General features: G+C 65.0%; 2 protein-coding genes across 2 annotated transcripts; one reads left to right on the top strand and one right to left on the bottom strand.

Annotated features, from left to right (window-relative positions):
* The first annotated feature begins 1561 nt into the window (after positions 1 to 1561).
* Positions 1562 to 3849, top strand: LOC132523217 (uterocalin-like). Its single transcript, XM_060153904.1, has 6 exons — positions 1562 to 1691; positions 1795 to 1928; positions 2185 to 2258; positions 2615 to 2725; positions 3158 to 3354; positions 3685 to 3849. Exons 1-5 carry the CDS (start codon positions 1596 to 1598, stop codon positions 3328 to 3330), a joined length of 588 nt encoding a protein of 195 aa, XP_060009887.1. The 5' UTR covers positions 1562 to 1595; the 3' UTR covers positions 3331 to 3354; positions 3685 to 3849.
* A 6650-nt stretch (positions 3850 to 10499) lies between these two features.
* Positions 10500 to 14237, bottom strand: SOHLH1 (spermatogenesis and oogenesis specific basic helix-loop-helix 1). Its single transcript, XM_060153265.1, has 7 exons — positions 14026 to 14237; positions 13446 to 13593; positions 12860 to 12963; positions 12728 to 12771; positions 11882 to 12059; positions 11320 to 11390; positions 10500 to 10717 (listed from the first exon to the last, which is right to left on the bottom strand). Exons 1-7 carry the CDS (start codon positions 14235 to 14237, stop codon positions 10500 to 10502), a joined length of 975 nt encoding a protein of 324 aa, XP_060009248.1.
* Between the last annotated feature and the right edge of the window lie 3249 nt (positions 14238 to 17486).

Below are 17486 nucleotides of genomic sequence, written 5' to 3'. Positions count from 1 at the left end.
TTGTTCCCAGCTAATTGATTTTTTTCACTGAGTTGTAAACGAAGTTTCTCTAAATTTCATTTTCTAAGTATGCAGTGCTCGTGTATAGAAACAGTTCATTTTTGTGTACAGAGCCTGTGGCCAGTCGCCTTTCTAAACTCACTAATGAATCTGAACAAGTCACCTGCAGGTGACCTGGACATCCTCCACACGGGGTCACGTCACCTAGGACCATCTCAGGTTCGCCACTTCCTTGCAAATCCTTCTGCCTTTCCCTTCCTAGAAGCTTCTGATGCTTCACCAAGACACAGGTCAGTTGCCCCAGTATTTTGTAAACCCCTTAATCAGATGAGGACGCTCCCGTTAATTTCTAGAGCGGTATGAGTTTTTGCCATGAATAGTTGCTCACTTTCATCCAGTGCCTTTCCTGCAGCTAATACCACGATCAGAGGATTTTTCCTCTGCTCTATTAAGTGATGGAATCATGGATTGATTCACGATCCCTAAACCAACCTAGCAGTTCTGGATGGAACCCTACAGGTTGTAAAGTACCTTCCTTTCCACAGATGTGGCTGGATTCACTGTAGGGTGTTTACCTGGGCTCCTGAACCTACGTTCATGGGTGGGTGTGACATTCAATTTTTCCTTTCTCGTAATGTCCTTGCCCGGTGTTGACACCAAGGTGTGGCACTGCGGTACCAAAGGAGGGGCTCTACCTGGGGCACGGTCGGCTGCACAAGGCCACCGCTTCAGTGGGGAATGAGGGAGGGGGATGGGAGACCCCACATGAGCATCTTCAAAGGGTCTTGCAGCCAAGAAATGGGCCGGCAGTCAGCAGCCAGGGAGCATCGTCGTTGCCCCTTCAAAGGTGAGGAACTGAGGCTCGGAGAGCTAAGGACACAGCCCCGGTTGGGGGGAGCGGGAAGTGTCTGCACTCACGCTGCTCTGCCCTGTGCCCCACGGCCCCGGGGGTCCCTGCAGCACAAGGGAGTCAAACTCAGTCAGGCTCCAGCAGGGGAGTCGAGATGGGGCACATCCCGGCTCCCGCTTGCAGCCCCCTCACGCCTGGCTCTGCCCAGATGGTCCACTCCAGGGGCAGCGCCCGGCAGCATGGCCCAGGCCGTGTCATGGAGCCACCCCTGTCCCCCAAGCCAGGGTCGTCGGTCAACCCCCGGTGGGGAAGGGCATCCAGGGCTGCCGCTCCCCCGGGGCCGCCCCCCGAGTCCCAGGGCCCCACGACCAAGCCACACAAACGTCTGGGTGGCCGTCAGAAGGGAGACCTCAGGGCTGCCCAGGTCAGCAAGCGGCTCTGTGACTTGATCATTGATGGGAACACAAGGACCCTGGAAGCCTGCCCAGGCGGACACACTCGCTGTTCCTGGAAACAGCGTGACTGCACCACGCACGGGCAGGGGGGCTGTGGACAAGGGCAAAGTGGCCATTGTTGGCCGCAGGCTCAACAAATAGAAGGTAACTGTGGTCAATGGGAGGGGGCTGGTGACAGCCCGCCACGTGGCCAGGAACCTCTCCCGGCAGGGGACAAAAGGGCCACCACCACGGGCTCTGGACACCTGTCCGAGGTGCCGCCGGCCATCCCTCAGCCCCCCTGACTCGCCATGAGCCTCCTGCTGCTGGCTGTGGGGCTGACCCTGCTCGGCTGCCCCCAGGCCCTGCACTGGGGGCCCCAGGACCCCAACTTCAACGAGACTCTGGTAGTCAGCCGCGGGCGTCGGGCGTGGGATGGAGAGGCGGCTGGGGGCAGCGGCCACAGGGACAGGACCGGCCGGCACCAGCGTCCCCCCCTCTGCTCCCCAGGTCAGCGGCGAATGGTTCTTGGCAGGGTTGGCCTCCAACCAACCCAAACTCCTGAAGGAGGACAAGGACGCACGGCTGCTCGTCCACTGCATCCAGGTCACCCCCAGGGCCCTGCAGCTCCACCTGCACAAGAAGTAAGTCTGGGGCAGGTGCGGGCAGGGCGGAGCCCAGGTGAGCCGCACGACCCTGTCCCCCGCCCCCCTCACAGCCTGCTTTCCGGGCTCAGAGGTGATGTGGGGCGGGGCGAGGGGCTCGCTGCCTGGAGACGGACACGAGAGTCCAAGGTCCAGGGTGGCCGAGCTCCCCCAGTCCCACCGAGGGGCTGCACGGAGAAGGCCGAGCCCTGCCTTCCAGACGCGGGTTCCAAGGCGACCTGTCACCCCCTCCCAGGGTAAATGGCGCATGCGTCCCAATCACGATGATGGCAAATAAAACGAAAAGGAAATTTCAGTACCTGCTGGAGAGTAAGTATAGACTCGCCATCCTCCAGCCCCACCGCTGGAGGTGGAGTGTGGCCCCGTCCGCCCGGCCCCACGCCACCCCCAGTTCGGGGCTGAGTGTGGCCAGGAGCCCCGCTGCCAGGACGCCCACCTCGAGACGGCGTCCCTGGGCTGGGCACGGCACCCCCGTGGCACCGGCAGCAGTGGCGGGCACGTGTGCGCGGAGGCGTCCGGGAAGGGCCCGAGGGCCACACCCGGTCCTGCCCAGCCCGGGGCTCGGCTGGCCCTTAGGAGCGGGTCGCCCAGCCCTGTGAAGGGACCAGAGGGGCCCCAGGGTCTGGTTCTTGTCCCGCCTCCCACCCTGACCCCCGGGGTCACAGATGCCGACAAGAACAGGCTTTTCCTGGAAAAAGTGGACCCCAAGAGTTACGTCATCCTCTGCAACCACCGCGAGAAACGTGAGGAGGAGGTGGTGGTGGTGAACCTGCTGAGTAAGTGCCCAGAGACCCCTGCCTGCCTGTGCCCACACGTGGACCACCCGCCACTCCGCAAGGGCAGGGCGAGCCCCTCCCCCCGCCCCCTCCAGGGACACCCAGTCCCCTGCGGGGCCCAGTCCCCAGGGAGGACACTGGGCCACAGGCAGCAAGACACAGAACGGACCCCGGCCACCTCGAGGCCGTTTGGACCCAGACACCCTCAGACTGTCCTGGGGCCCCAGCCCTTTATCCCAACGTGGATAAACAAAGGACAAGAGACAGCAACGACCAGGACCCAGAGAAGAGGCCTGCCCCCACCCGAACGCTGGGCCTGTCCCCACAGCCACGCCCACACCCCGAGAGGGCAGCCTCCCAGCCCCCAGAACCCCACCGCCCACGGTCCCAAATGACCAGCAAGACAGACGGCCCCTGTCACTGTGCCCCCAGGCCGGACACGCGAGGCCAGCCCGGACGCCCTGCTGCTGTTTACCAACTACTGTAGAAACCACGGGATCCACCCCTCCAACATCATCAAAGTGACCGCAACTGGTGCGTGCCCACCCCTGCCCCAGCCTCGGACCTCCGCTCAGCTCGCCACAGATCACTGCCCCCGCGCCTGACAACAAGGAGACTGCCGGGCCCAGGTGGGTGACCTCTGACCCCGTGGGGACTGCAGCAGGGGATCCCCTGGGGGTGGGGGTCAGCGGCAGGTGCCGCTCGGCACAGGCGTTACCAGCTGCTCCACGCGGGGCCTGGCCCTCTCGGAGACTCAGGATGCAGTGCCGGGGGGCGTGGGAGGGACCCAAGGTGGGGACGCCCGTCGGGCTGACCCAGGCTGACACGGGCAGGGCCAGCGGGGGGGCAGAGGGGCCTGTGGACACACTCGGGGTGGGCCTGCAGGTGGAGGGCTATAGAGGGCAGACCTTGGGGGTCCAGGGCCTGGCTCTCAAGACAGTGCCCCGCCCCTCCCGCAGGTCTGCCCCCGCCGTCCCCCACCACTGAGCCTGCCGCACCCCCGCTTGTTCACAGGGGTGTCTCCCAGGCACCGAAGGACCAGAAGATCTCGGTTAACCCAAGGAGCCCTTCAGCTGCCCCACGCCCTAGTAGCAGCCTCTGCCCTCCTGGAGGCCTGTCCTGCTGTGTCCAATAAATGATTGACCCGGACCCAGTGTGCTCTGGGGGGCCTCAGCCCGAACACAAGCGTGGCCACTGCCAGCATGGTGGCCGGGAGCTGCCCGCTGACACCCCATCCCACGTCAAGGCGGCTGGAGACGGGATGGGGACCCTCCTGGTGACACCAAGCTGGCCTTGGACTCACGTCCACGGGGTTTGGAGAAGCTGCTACAGGTTCACCAGGACACCGTTCAGAGCGCAAAGCTGGGAGATGGTGCAGGCAGGGGGCAAGGCCAGGCCCCACGGCCACCCTGGTCCCCTCAGGCTCAGGGCTGCGGGCAGTGGCAGCCCCAGGGCTCACCCCGTGGTGGTGCTGTGGGGTGAGACCCCGGCAGTGGGGTCTCCGGGCAGAGAGCACAGCTCCGGTGGGTCGGCCAGCCGAGCGCCTGCAGGTTAGGGGCCCCTTCAGACCACAACCTGGTCTCCCCTAAATGACAGTGGCTGAGGCCCTAGGGGCGGACACGGTGGCTGGACAGGCAGCAGAGCACGTGTCTTACCCTCCTCGAGCTGCCAGAGCCTGGTGGGTACCCCCTGAGCCCCCTCCGACGCACACAGTGCCCAGCCAGGGCTCCCACCTGGGGCCAGGGCCCAGGCGGCCCACTTGAGTCCCCCATCAGCCAGGCCCCCCTCCACTGGACCCCAGCCTCAGGGAAGCTCCCTGCCCCACAGCGGGTGAGCCCCTTTGCTCCCCCAAGGGCTGTACCTCGGGCCACTATCGCCCCAGGCCAGGGGTCTCTCTCCGGTGGCCAAGAGTCCCCCAAGGCTGTGTCTTGGGCCAGGCTTGGCCACGTGGCGCCAAGGCTTCCATCGGCCCAGGACGAGGGGGGGCTGCAGGGTCCCTCAGTCAGAGGAGGGGACCGCCCGCCTCCACAGCTGGGACCAGGCCACACCCAGCACCCAGGCAGCGCTGACCCCTCCCTCTCTGCCTGCCCCCCCCTCCGGGCTCCCCCGGGCGCACCCCCCCTCCACCAGAAGCCCGTGTCCCGACCCACGTCCGCTCCCCTTGCCTCCTGTGTGCCCTCATCCTCGGGCAGCACCCACCCCCGGTCCACCCCATGGACGCCCTGGGTCCCAGTGGTCCAGGTCATGGTCTGGGGGTCTCCTCACTCACTCCCACTTCCCCTCAGCACAAGCTGCTCTCACCCCTGAGCCGCCGGCCCCGCCCCCCCACTCTGGGAAAGGCCTAGCACTCCTTGCCTCCAGCTCTGATTCCACCCCCAGCACACTGGGATGTGGGGGTCACTTAGGACAAGGGAAGAGGGACCCCATCCCATCACCAGAGCTAAGCCAGCGCCGAAGGTGGTTTCAGAAATCCTGGATCCCGGAGACAACTGCAGTGGCGAGGGGGGGGGGGGTTGGTTGTTGCTGAGCCCCGGGGCGTCCTGCCTCCCCCCCACCCCCCATCTCCTGCGAAGCAGCAGAAATAACAGGAGTGGCTGAAACACACCACTCAGCAGCTTCCCGCCCAGCCCCGGGGGACACGGCCCATCCGCTTCGTGGATGGCCAGGCAGGGGGCTGGAGGGCACCCGCGTTCCCACCCAGCCCAGCGCTGGAGGGGAGCCCCTCCTTCACTCCGCTGCCAGCGCCCACCACAGCCAGGCTCCCAGCACCCCGGGGCACATGTCACAGGCAGGGGTATCAGCCAGCCAACACCCAGCCCCTAGCACAGCTGAGCCCGCCCACCAGGCGTGGGAAAGTCAAGTGCATTCGGAAAGCGCCCAAGGGGCCATTTGTGCGAAGCCAGGCCTGCCGGGATCCCAAGGGGCTCACCCCAGCTCACAAAACACGGCACACACACACACACACACAGAGGCCCAGACGGGCGCGCACAAACCACACACACGCGTGCGCACGCGCACTCAGACGGGCCAGGCAAAGGCATCTGGGGCAGAGGTCACAGCCCTGCTTTGGGCATCCCAAATGGATATAAAAGGACATGCTGGTGGCAGGGGTGGGGGACAGCCTTCTAAGCCTGGTCTTTGTCCTTTGAGGCTCCGTGATGCTCTGATGGGGACGGTGGGGTGAGTGCTGGGACCTGACACCACGGAGGAAGAAGCACCCCTCCGGCACCACCCTCAAGGACAGAACTCCCACACCCTCCTGCTCAGACCCTGAAACGTACCAGAGACGTGCCTGGGGGCACTGTTAGCCCTGGTATCCCTCCCCCATTTGTAAAGCAAAAGCCGTTAAAAGAGAGAAGACTGGGGAATGGGAAGCCGTGTCCTCCAGAGGACCCTGGGGAGTCAGGCTGTGGCTGTGATGCTGCTGGACTCGTCCCCCGGAGCTGCCCTCCATGAGGGGTGGAGACGCTGCAGACCCCGACACTCCTCCCCAGTGTCCTTCTGTGCTGCTTAGAACCCTTTCCACCACCCCACCCAGGGCACCGGGTCCAGGAGCCACCTGCCCCAGCAGAGGCCGTATGCCCGGTAGGTATCCTGACCCCTGGCCCCTCACTGATTGAGGAGCTGCATTCTGAATAAGCTGCCCCCCGCCCCAATTCACAAGCCCCCGTGAAGCACAGGCGCTGCACCCCTGGGGCTACCGGGGGGGCAGCCTGGACAGGGACTTCCCAGCCGCCTGGGATCTGGGCTGCGCGCACGCACTTGGCCGGCTTGGCTACACGCGACCGCAGGAAGCACCGGGACAGGACAGCGGCCCAGCTCGGCCCCGCAAAGAGGCCAAGGGCGTTCTCCAGGGCCCAACGCTCCTCTTCCTTGCTGAAGGGTCTGCGTCCTGGTGGCCACTGTGCCATCATCTGGCCTCCGACGTCCATCCCAAACCCAGGAACAGGGCGCTTTCGGGACAGTCCCCGAGCAGGCCCAGAGCAGGCCCAGAGCAGGCTGGGGGGCAAGGACTCACTGAGGAACGATGCTCTGGGAGGGCCCACCCAGAGAAACCCCAACACTGGGAAACAAACCCACCACCGGCTGCCCCAGGCAGCTGCGCGGCCACTGAGGTCAGCCTGGGGACAGGCCCTGCAGCTTCTGGGCGAGGTATCCCCTCCACCTGCCACCCCGCCCTTCACCAACAGCTTTCCTTTTCAGGTTAGGATCCCCAGCGTTTCAAATGAATTGAGTGCAACCAACCTCCACGCTTACAATGATAAAATGCAATTTCTAAGAGGCGTAATGTGATTGTTTTCTGCGCCGAGAAGGCAACACAGAGCACCCATCCGTTCAGCGAAAGCTCCTGGCCTGACTCTCCCGAAGGCAAATGCAGGAACTGGGCACGTCAGCTCGACCCCATCAGCAGAGACGGGGGAAATTCACATGATCCGGAAGCTTCTCTCCCACCGCCCTCAGAAGTAGAGACAGCCACGTCCCTGGGGCTCGGGGAGGACCCAGAACCCACGTTCCTTAGAACCGGCACCACCAAGGGCACCCCCTGCAGAAAGGGCTGGCCAGGCCCCGGACAAAGCAGACACCAACTCTGGCCTCGCTGGGTGCTCCCTGCCCTGGCACCCAGGCCCCATCCAATGGCAGGGGCTTTGGAGCGCACGGGAGCCCAGGCCCCCCTTGCCATGGCTCTGCACATGCCTCCTCCTCCAGCCCCATAAGCAGCAGGTGGGGCGCTGACCCGCTGATCCACGAGTGGACACTGTGGGCGCCAGGGCCTCCCTGGGCTGCTGCCTCTGCAGGGTCCGCAGCTCCGAGGGCACCAGCTGCCTGTGTCGAGGGGCTGGGGGCCACCTGCAGGTCCCAAAGGGGTTAGAGACGGCCAGACAGGGCCCACGAGGGAAGGGGACCACCTCCATTTGCACCCCTTCCGACCACCAGCCCCAAAGCCCATTTCTGCTGAGACCCCTTGAGAGAAGAATCAGGACCCACATCCCTGGGACCTCCCTAGACCCCACGCCTCCATCATACGGCTTAGCTTCCCCCGCCCTGTCCACCAGCACGTGGCCACAAGAGTGTCCTCTTCTCCTCTGGAAGAGTCAAAAAGATTCCAGAAGGTTCTGGAAAAAGGAGGAGAGGGAGGGACTCATGGTGGGCCCTGGAAGGTGACCCGGTCCAGCACCCACAGGGGACACTGGCTCCCGGCCACGGCGTGAGCTGCAACTCTGACCCCTGCACAGGAGGGCCAGACCAAGGCCCCCACCCTCCCCAGCGTCAGGTACGACCCTGAAGAAAATATTGAAGCCAGGTGGGCCTGGGCATGGCTGCCCTGGGGACCCTGTCATGCCATGGGCACCCTGCTGTGCCCAGGTGGCAGGCTGTAGCACCCGCTGGGGGATGGCGAGGTGTCCTGGGTTTCAAGAGACCAAAGGCGGGGTTGGAGGAAGACTGAGCCTGTTTCTGGCTCCTTCAGGCCTGTACAGTCCAGCTTCCAGAGCAGGTGGGGCCTGTCCTTTGCCCAGGTGTCCCCGTGTGCGGGGGAGCACACACCGGGGGGTGGGGGCGGGCACACTGAGGCCAGGCTGGTTGGGTGAGGGTCTCGGGAGGGCTGAGGCCTGAAGCGAGGGTACCGTTTCTCTCACTCATTGGGCACCTGGGTGGGAGATGGACAGGATGGGCCTGGCCTTACCAAGAGAAGGTCACGGTCGTGGTAGGCAAGGCCCTGGCACTGTGCTCTCCAGACCCCTGAGGATGAGCAGTGGCCGGCCCCTCCCAGGTGGGCAGGGAGGCCCTTGGCTGTGCCAGGCTCCAGGTCAGGACCCGTGACCAGAGGCCGTGTGAGGCTCCTGGGCAGCCCTGAGCACCCTGACCACACCAATGGGGAGTGACCCAAGGTGGCCTCGAAGTTCAAGGAGGAAGATGGGCAGCAGGGAGGGCGGGAGGCGGCAGAGGAAAGGGAGGCAGGGCTCGGGGAGGGTGGACGGCAGTGCTGGCAGAGCAGCTGGCCACCTCCCAGCTCAGCCGGCTGACAGACCCCAAGGCGCAGCCACAGACACTGCCCAGCAACAATGTCCGGGGCTGAGAGGTCGGTGGACCTGGGAGAGGGTGCAGCCTGAGGGTGTCTGGGGTCCTGCCGAGCCCCACGTCCCCCTCCGTGCAAGCAGCAGCCACTGTCCTACTTCCGGGAGCCCCTGGGGGTGGGGGGAGGAGAGCAGGTCACCTAGAGAGCTGGGGGTGTTATGCTGAAACCCCCTCACTCCCCAAAACAAGCCTGTAGTCACCACCGTGCTTTCTAAATCCACCCCGAACACCCAACTGCAGCCAACAGGGTAATTTACTTAGAAAAGGGCCAGAGCAGGGGAGGGGTGGAAAGCAAGCTGTTTCCGGGACCCCCAGCTCCTTCCCGCTCCAGCAGCCGTGACAGCCCAGCCCCCACCAGGCTCGGGCGGCAGCCTTTTCTTCTCCCCACCTTGGAGCGGGGTCAGCTTTCCCTGCACTCCCCCAGGCAGCGAGGGAGGTCTGGCCCCAGACGGCCGTCCGTCCCGTGTGGGCATCTGGAGCGGCGCCCGTCCCGTGTGGGCGTCTGCAGCGCTGCCCGTCCCGTCTGGGCGTCTGCAGCGGCGCCCTGTCTGACGCAGCAGCTTCGTGCTCGTGGTCCCAGGGCCTGCGGGACCCGACCCAGGACCCTGGCCCAGGTGCAGGGTTGACGGCTGCTCTCCTCCCACGATGGGGCAGGCGCCACTCACCCACCCCTGCTCTGGCCCCGCCAGAGCCAGCCTGCCTGGGCCCCTGGACCCTTCTCAACACCAGCTCCGAGCGCCCCCCCCTTCACCAGCTGGAGGCAGCGCAAGTGAGCCCTCCTGCCACCCGAGGTGGGGTCCTGCCCCTCGCCTTCTAAAGGTCTAAGTGGGGAGTTTAAGGGTCAGGGTGAGTCCACCCACCCGCTGGGGGTCTCAGTCAGGCTTTTGAACAAGTCCCAGCTCCCGGGCCTCCCTCCCAGGGTGCTGGGGCGAAGATGCCCAGGGCTCCAGAAAGGGACAAGCAGGGATCAGGGTGGGCTGAGCCCCTGACCAGCTTGGGTCAGGGACTGGCACCGCCTTCGCTGTGACTGAAAGGTGATGGGGTTCAGGCAGGGTCACTCCTCACAGGAAGCCAGTGCCTCCCCGATCCTTGGGGACGGGAGCAGCTGAGGGCCCAGACGCGAAAGCCAAGCGGCCTCCGTCCCACGCCCCCCAACGGGCCCTGCACGGGGAGCACCAAGGCCAGCACCTCGAAGGCAGAGGTGGTTCCGTTCCCAGGCGCCCCCGCTGGTCCGGAAAGAGGCCTCCCCAATGGACCTCTGTGGGGCCCCTCAGACCAGCCTCACGGGCGCAGGGAGTTGGGTCCCACGCCTGCCTCTTGGGGAGCAGACCAAGGACACAATTCCCCATCTGTGGACCCCTCCCCTCCCTAGCCCCAGGGCCGGGTTATTTAGGGATCCCCCAGGCCAGGAACATCATAGGAACAAATCCCCAGGCAGGGGTGGCTGCACTTTGAACAGAAGCTGCACCATCTGCCCAGTGAATCGCGTTAATTACACAAAATCTACACAAGTTTTGCTTCCTCCAGAAACACTGCTTTTCCTCTTTTAATATCCAGCCTCCGCTTCCCCAGCCCCCCGCCCCACAGCCTCGCTGGAATTAGAGCACAGCTGCAGCCCAAACCCCAAAGACAATGCCCAAGCGTGCGGCACGAGCTGCTGCAAAGGCCCCGTGCCCCGCGGCCTGGCGCGACCCGGCCCTCAGTAAGCAAAGAAGTCGGGGAAGATGGTGTCTACCTCCTCCCGCAGGGCCGAGCTGGGGCAGCTCACATCTGAGCTCCATGGCTCCAGGGGCCCGTCGGGGGGGTCCTGGGAGCCGGGCTCATGGTCGCCCAGGAAGCTGGGCTCTGCCCTGTCCAGCACGCTGCTCCTGGCGGGGACCCGAAAAGGGGCACTGCTGCCTCTGCCCTCCAGGGAGCCTGGAAGCAGACGGGACGTGTCAGCAGAACGGGCAGGTACCCCAGGGCACGCAGAGTGGACTCAGTGTGCAGAAGGGGGCCCCCCTCTGCCCATCTGTCCCACCCAACCAGGAAGCCCTCTGCTCATCCTTGAGGTGGGAACAGAGGACCCCTGACCAGGTGGGTGGGCCCACTCCTGCCGGCCCTGCTTCAGACGCAGAACCAGGAAGGGGCTCCCCCACCCCATGAAGCCAAATCCTGCAGAGACGGGACTCATCGCACGTCCAGATGCCTCTGTGGGGACGAGGTCTCGGGAGAAGGCTCTGAAACTGACTCGCAGCCACACACACGCAACCCCGTGTTGCCGTGCACTCGAGTGCACAGATAACTCCCCACACACCGCTTGTCGTTCCCACCGGTGGTCCCCAAAACCACCAGCAGAGAAGAAAACGGGAGCTCAGAGACAGACGCTGAGACCTTAGTGTCACACAGCAAGCTGGACCCCATCCCATCTCCCCAACAGCCCCAGCTGCCCGCCCAACCCGCAACAGGACCAACCCAGACCCCAAAGCCTGTCCCAGGTTAGGGGAGGAGGTGGCCCGGGCCGAGCACCCCCCACTCACCCAGCCACCAGTCAGGACTGGCCGTCAGCAAAAAGGACGACCCGTCTTCGACGTCATACCCCGACACAGACCTGGACGCAACAAGGACACCCTCGCCCTGAGTCACCCCAGCTGGACCCCAGGCCTTGCACCTCGAGAGAAGAGCATGGGCCCTGAAAGGCAGCTGTGGGTTCAGAGACAACGGGGTGCGCCCTCCCAGCCGGACCCTGAGCCCACCCTCCTGCCTGCCCCGAGCCAGCCCAGCCCACTGCTGCTTCCTCTCCAGCCCCAGCAGCTCCCAGCCCACGCCCCAGCTGGTAGAGCTCGCAAAACACAAACTCACTTACGGTCAACCAAAACGGATGACCATTAAAGAAACAACAGCGTTTCCAGAAACACGTTAGAAAGCCACATACGTGGCAGGGTCTAGCTGCTCCGGGACCAGGCCAGCGGCCTGGGCCATCCAGGCAGACACCGAGGATGTGAGGGGCGGAAACTTCCCGGGCAGTGGGTCCAGGCAGAGCTCGGGCAGGGCTGGGAGGAGGCATGTAGCAAGTCACGCACACACCACTGGGACACCCACCTGGCATCCAGCGTTATGGCCTTGTCAGTCCCTTGACCTGGGGACCCAGCCCGGCCCAAGCAGCTCTGAGACTCTTCGCTCACCAGCGGGGAGGGTGGCTGCCGCGACCACAGCATGGGCGGCCTCAGGGCCCTGGAGGGACTCAGGCCTGGAGACCGGAGGACCAGGCTGGGCGGCTCTGTGGGGGAAGTGAGGCGTGGGTCAGCCTTCCCCACCTGGAGAGCAGCCCTCCTCTAAAGACCTGAGTCCCTGCCCACTGTGTCCTGCATAAAGAACCCGCGAATTTCAAGAGCAAAAAACCAACAAGTAACCAGGAGCAGATAGATGGCCAGAGGTGAGGCACCCGACACCTGGGGCCAGGGAGGCTTCCTGGTGGAGATGCTGACTCGGCCTCAGGTCAACCATGGGGGACTCGGACCTGGGGACCCTCACGCTTCCACCTCTTCCTCCGTCTCCGTGATTCCTGACCAAGGACTTCACCCTCAGACCACCGTGCTGTGTGATCCCTGCACCCTCACACCCTGAGCTTGAGTCCCGACCTTCTTTGGGGGGCCCAGCTCTGCTGCTGGCCCTGGCGACAGCAAGACCCCCTCCCCGCCTTGAGGAACACACCAGGGGAGGGGGAAGGCACAGTCTCGCCTCCCGTGGCACTCGCAGACTGGCAGCCGTGGTCCAAGCAGTGACCAACCGCCATGGCAGGCATCCAGCATGAGGGAAGCGCAGTCATCACACTGCCCTGGGGGCCTCGTCGGAGGCGGCACGACGGGAGGACAAGGGCCCGCTCACACTCACCAGGCAGGGCCGGCGGCCCACCCAGCCCTGTGGCCGCCCCCACCGGGGCCTTACCGTCGTCCACATCCGCAGCTGCACGGCTCGGGGAAGCCTGCTGCCTGAAGCACGCAAAGACAGAAGGAGAAACCTCTGAACAGTCCGCACACACCATGCCCGGGAGTCCCCTAGCCCCACTGGGACACTAACATGGTCACGCTGGACGTTCCCACGCCGGGGTCCGGGGCACCTGCTGGGGTCTGACTCGCCAGGGCCACCTGCAAAACATCCTTTTGCCACGTGTGCCATGTCTCCTTCGAAGAAGCAAGAACCAAAAACGGAAATAGACACAAAAAACGCAACAGAGACCATCAACCAGAAAACCCACAAAAAAAGCAGGCTGTGGTCCATCACTGGCCACCCTGCCTAGGGTCCCAGAGGTCCTCCCTGAGTGCAGACCGTGTCCTCAAGACTGGGGGGTGGGGGCGGGAGGGAGGCTGAAGGCCATGCCCGCCCGGGGACCTACAGCAATGGGCCTTTTACCCATACCAGCCTTGGCACCGTGGGCAAAAGCACAAGGAACATAACTGGAGAACACGGCTTGTCCCCGGGGCTCCCGCAGGAGGTGCTGCGCACAGACGGAGGAGTGTCTGCAGAAACGCAGCAGCCCCGGCAGTGCGAGGCGGAGGGCAGAGGGAAGCCAGGCAGCCGGGTGGTCAGAGCTGCCCGGGGCATAGGGGGGGATGCCCACGGCTCCTCCCCAGAGGGCTGACAGAGCTGCCGCAGGACAACTCACAGCGTGCTTCTCCCAGCCGGGCACCAGGGCGCTGGCGAGCCGGAGGAACTGCACCGACATCTCCAGGACTGAAGCCATGTCCTCCCGCCGGCCGTCGAACTGGGGCAGCAGGGCCCGCAGGCGCTCACAGCTCAAGGAGATCCGCTTCCTGCCTCCAGGGAAGTGACCACCGACCATGGGGCAGTCTGGCCTTGACCCGGAAAAAGCACCGCAGCCGCCAGAGCCCCCTGAGCCCTTTAGGGATCGTGTCAGCACACACACTGGCCCAGGGCCCTGGACCCCAAGCTGCAGGCTATCCAGGTATTTGCCGCGGGCGACCCAAGCCTGCACCGTCACTGCCTGGGGGGGTCGGTTGCACATGCACAACCTCGAGGTGCCCAGGACTTCAGGTCAAAGAAAGGGCTGTAACGGTGGCCCTTGGGACCCCCACCCCCAAAAGCATGTGTTATATTCACCTCGGGGATGTACTAAGCATTCCCTTACCCGACAGACGGCACGAGTCTGTCCCAGCCACCTGAAACCAGCTCGCGGGCACAAACCTGACCTCCTCTGACCCCCAACCCCACTGCGCGGCCCCCACCTGCGCTGCCTCTCGCTGAGCACGTTCCGTGGGAGGTAGGAGACTGGACCCTTGGCCACCGCAGGGGCCTTGGCCTGGCCTGAGCCGTGGCAGAGATCCTCGCAGCGTAACTGGGTCCCAAACAGGAAAGGGCCGCTGCTGAAAAAAGCCAAGAGCGCCGGGCTCTGTGATCCCAGAAAACGCCCCCGGAGCCCCGAGGCGGTGATGGACATCTTGGGAGGCGGGCGCAGGACAAGGCCTGGGTCGCCCAGGAACACGGCCCTGGGCCCTACCTCTTGGCACCCCTCCCTCTTTCCCCCAAAGGGCCGGGGGTCGGGGTTCTGCCCCAGGCGGGCCAAGCTGGGTGTGGACGGGGATTCGGTGCATTTGAATTGGATAGAAGCGCCAGGTCTGGACACCCCGAGCACCCCCAAGCAGGGGCGTTCCAGCTGACCCCCTCCGGCACCCCAAGCAGGGGCGTTCCAGCTGACCCCCTCCGGCAACCCCCCCCAATTCTCACCTGCACCCCTCGGAGCCGGGGGCTCCGGGAAGCCCAGCGTCTGACGCAAGAGCCCTGAACGCCATAGGCACGCAGCTGGAGCTAGTGGAGAGGCCAGCAACGCGCCCGGGCCCCCACGTGCGCCCCGCCCCCCGCAGGCCGTCCTGCAGCCCCTCCCCCTCACGTGCACTCGGCCCACCCCCACGTGCTTCCCGCCCAGGCAGCACCTGGCCCGCCCCCACGCGCCCCGCCTCCCTCACATGCGCTCTGCCCCGCCCCACGCCCGCGTGCAGTGAAGCTCCGCTCGCCGAGAAGTTGCCAGAAAGAAGCGGCGGCTGGGGTAGGTGGTCAGAGTAGGTGGGCTTCTTCCACCCTTTCCGGGTGGTCGGCGCAGCTCCCGCTCAGTGGGGTCTCCCCTCACCTACCCACCGCGGGCGCCCCCGGGTGCCAGCCCCGAGCTGGGCGCTACCCTCAAGGGTCTCACGACTGGGGGGCCGAGTAGACTACGAATCTGTGGAGGGCGGGGCAGGAGGGTGTCCTCAGGGCGAGGTGGTTTTCAGGAGCGAGCTGGCTGCGTCCCAAGCAGGAAAGAACGCGAGCCCAGGCGGTTCCCTGGGCTGGCATGGGGGTGAGGTGGGCAGGTGGGATCCCCTGTGTGGCAGGAGGAGTTGGACTTACCTGAGTGCAGAGGGGCTGGGGAGCTACAGGTGCGGGAGGAGAAGGTTTCAGGATCAGTGTGGCCCGTGGGGGACGTTGAGGCCCAGGTAGGGGAGCTAAGATGGGAGCGGGGAGGCTGGTCAGCCAAGATCTATGGGACTCCGGCCGGTTAAGGATGGGCAGAGGGCCCCACCTGCCCCTGAGGGCCTGCAGGTCCAAGGTTCACTTGTGCCCGTACCCCAGATGGCATCCTCTTGCAGGGGAAGCTCTGCCTAAGCCAGTGCCACCGCCCACTCAGGAGCCAGGAGGCATGCAGGCGCCTCCCAGCCTTGTCTCCGATCCCACGCACCCTCTCTGTGCCTTCCCTAGCACCCGGGCTTGCCTGAAGGCTGGCTGGCCTTCCTGCCTCTCCCACCCCTGCCGCCTGCCTGCCCCAGGCCCGGACCTTCATTCTCGGGGCTGAGCCCTGGCTCTGCCCTCACACAGGCCTTCGCTCCTGCTCTCCCTCCCCGCCCCCCACCGCCAGATGCAGACTCACTCCACGAAGCCCCCGTCTCCAGCAGCTTCTGGGCGGGGAGCTCCCCAAACACCTCACTCTGCCCGCTTTTAGTGCACAGTGTGAGTGGCTCCAGGTCTGTGCGCACCTCGCCGGGTCCCCAGGGGCCGTCCCAGTGCTGGGCATGAAGCCCACCGGGGCTTTGTTGGAGGAGTGATGGAAGGAAGGGAGGGAGGAAGGGGAAAGTGGAGACTGGTCCTTTTTCAGAGAGGTGGACCTTTAAGGGGAGGGGAGGGTACTTAAAGCTCTATTTCAGTCAGGAGGACTTCAGAGCAGTGCTGTGGGCTGTTGTGGGCGTGGGGGGCAGTTGCTGGGCGAGTTCACAGGGAAGCGAGGCAAGAGGGAGCTGGGGCAGGTGTCACTGCGGTGGTCAAAGTGCGCCCCAGGTGCTGGGCCTGGGACGGAACCAGGTGACAGAGCAGAGCCCCTGCCCCCCGGGAAGCAGGAAACCTGTCTCCAACCGAGGAGGGGCTCAGGCCTGCAGGTGGGCGTCCTGGGGTGGGGCTTTGGGGGGCGGGAGCACCCAGAGATGGGCGAAGTGCAGCTGTGGGAGGTCCTGCCACTTGAGGGCCTGGGCCCACGTCCCCACTCTGCTCAGCTGAGTCCTGAAGGTGGCATGGGGGAGGGGCCGGCCAGCCCAGGCTGGGGCCGCAGGTCAGATGCTGGGGGACTGGCGGGGGCGGTAACATGTTGCACGTGGAGTCAGGCCATGCAGGAGAGGCGGCAGAACCCCAGGAGGCCGGGCCTGGGATAAAGGGAGGGCTGGGCAGGGGACAGAAGTCGCCTCGCGATCGAGGGTGATGCTGTGAGGATGGGTGGGCCGGAGATCAGGTTGGGGAGCCAGGAGGCCAGGGCCCATGTGCTAGGCCCGCACTCCCGACAGAAGGGGGCGCTCCAGGGCCTCTGCTGTCCAGTCCTGCGCAGCCCACAGCCTGGCTTCTGTGTTGAGTCCAGGGAAGGCTGGGGATGGCCGGTTCTGCCAGCACGTATGGCCCGGCATTTACGGGAGGTGCGAGAAGCCCGGCTCCTTGCCCTGGGAGGGTCCCCCGTGCCCAAGAGAGGGCAGTGCCAGGGCAGACCCCACAGAGCATGTTGGCCCGGGTGTCCAGGGGCACAGTGGGGGCTTTGGCGGAGAGATCCCATCTGCTGGGCTGCCTTGCTGGAGCAGGTGGGCTGGAAGCCAGGGCCTGGGGCTCTCTCCCCTTCCTGCTCCTGGCTGGGGAGGGATGGACACGCCATTGTTCTAGGGGCTTGGCTCCTACTTGGTAGAGAGGGGCCAAGTTTTGGTTTCTCTGAAGCTCTCAGGAATGTTACCGGGCTTGCCAGAGTTTCCCGTCACTGACAGCATGCCAGTCATCTCGTGGACCAGCCAGCCAGAGGGCACCTCCAAGGGGCCCGCAAGATGGACACACCCTGGCAGGAGTCCTGGGGGAGGGCAGAGACCTGCTGGGGGCCAGGGGTGGGTGGCACTCTTGCAGCAGCATCCTCCTTTCAGGAGGAAGTAGGGAAAGTGCCCAAGAGGTAAGACTGAGGATGAGCCTGGGGACAGGCTGCGCTCCTTCTGGGGACTTGGGGGCAAGCCATGCCTTTGCCAAGTTCACACACACGCACACACACAGTATCTGTTCAGCTTGCTGTTTTCTGGAAGTAAACAGGGATGGGACTTGAGACTCCTGCAGATGTCAGGATCACGAAGTACATGCCATGCACCCTCCAAATCAGCTGGCCCAGCTCCGCCCTGACAGCCCCTGCACTGACCACCCCGCTGTG

This window comes from Lagenorhynchus albirostris, chromosome 7 (genome assembly GCF_949774975.1).
Source record: "Lagenorhynchus albirostris chromosome 7, mLagAlb1.1, whole genome shotgun sequence".
Lineage (NCBI taxonomy): Eukaryota > Metazoa > Chordata > Mammalia > Artiodactyla > Delphinidae > Lagenorhynchus > Lagenorhynchus albirostris.
Note: the sequence above shows the minus strand (reverse complement) of the source record. Positions and strands in the feature narration are given on the sequence as shown.

Bases quoted from the DNA above. Each gene is read 5' to 3' on its own strand.
- LOC132523217 (XM_060153904.1), top strand. From the start codon at position 1,596: ATGAGCCTCCTGCTGCTGGCTGTGGGGCTGACCCTGCTCGGCTGCCCC. The intron at 2,259-2,614 runs GTAAGTATAGAC...CCGGGGTCACAG, and splicing joins ATTTCAGTACCTGCTGGAGA to ATGCCGACAAGAACAGGCTT. The intron at 2,726-3,157 runs GTAAGTGCCCAG...CTGTGCCCCCAG, and splicing joins GGTGGTGGTGAACCTGCTGA to GCCGGACACGCGAGGCCAGC.
- SOHLH1 (XM_060153265.1), bottom strand. From the start codon at position 14,237: ATGTCCATCACCGCCTCGGGGCTCCGGGGGCGTTTTCTGGGATCACAG. The intron at 12,964-13,445 runs GTGAGTTGTCCT...GCTTCTTCGAAG, and splicing joins CCGGCTGGGAGAAGCACGCT to GAGACATGGCACACGTGGCA. The intron at 10,718-11,319 runs GTGAGTGGGGGG...GTCTGCTTCCAG, and splicing joins CAGTCCTGACTGGTGGCTGG to GCTCCCTGGAGGGCAGAGGC.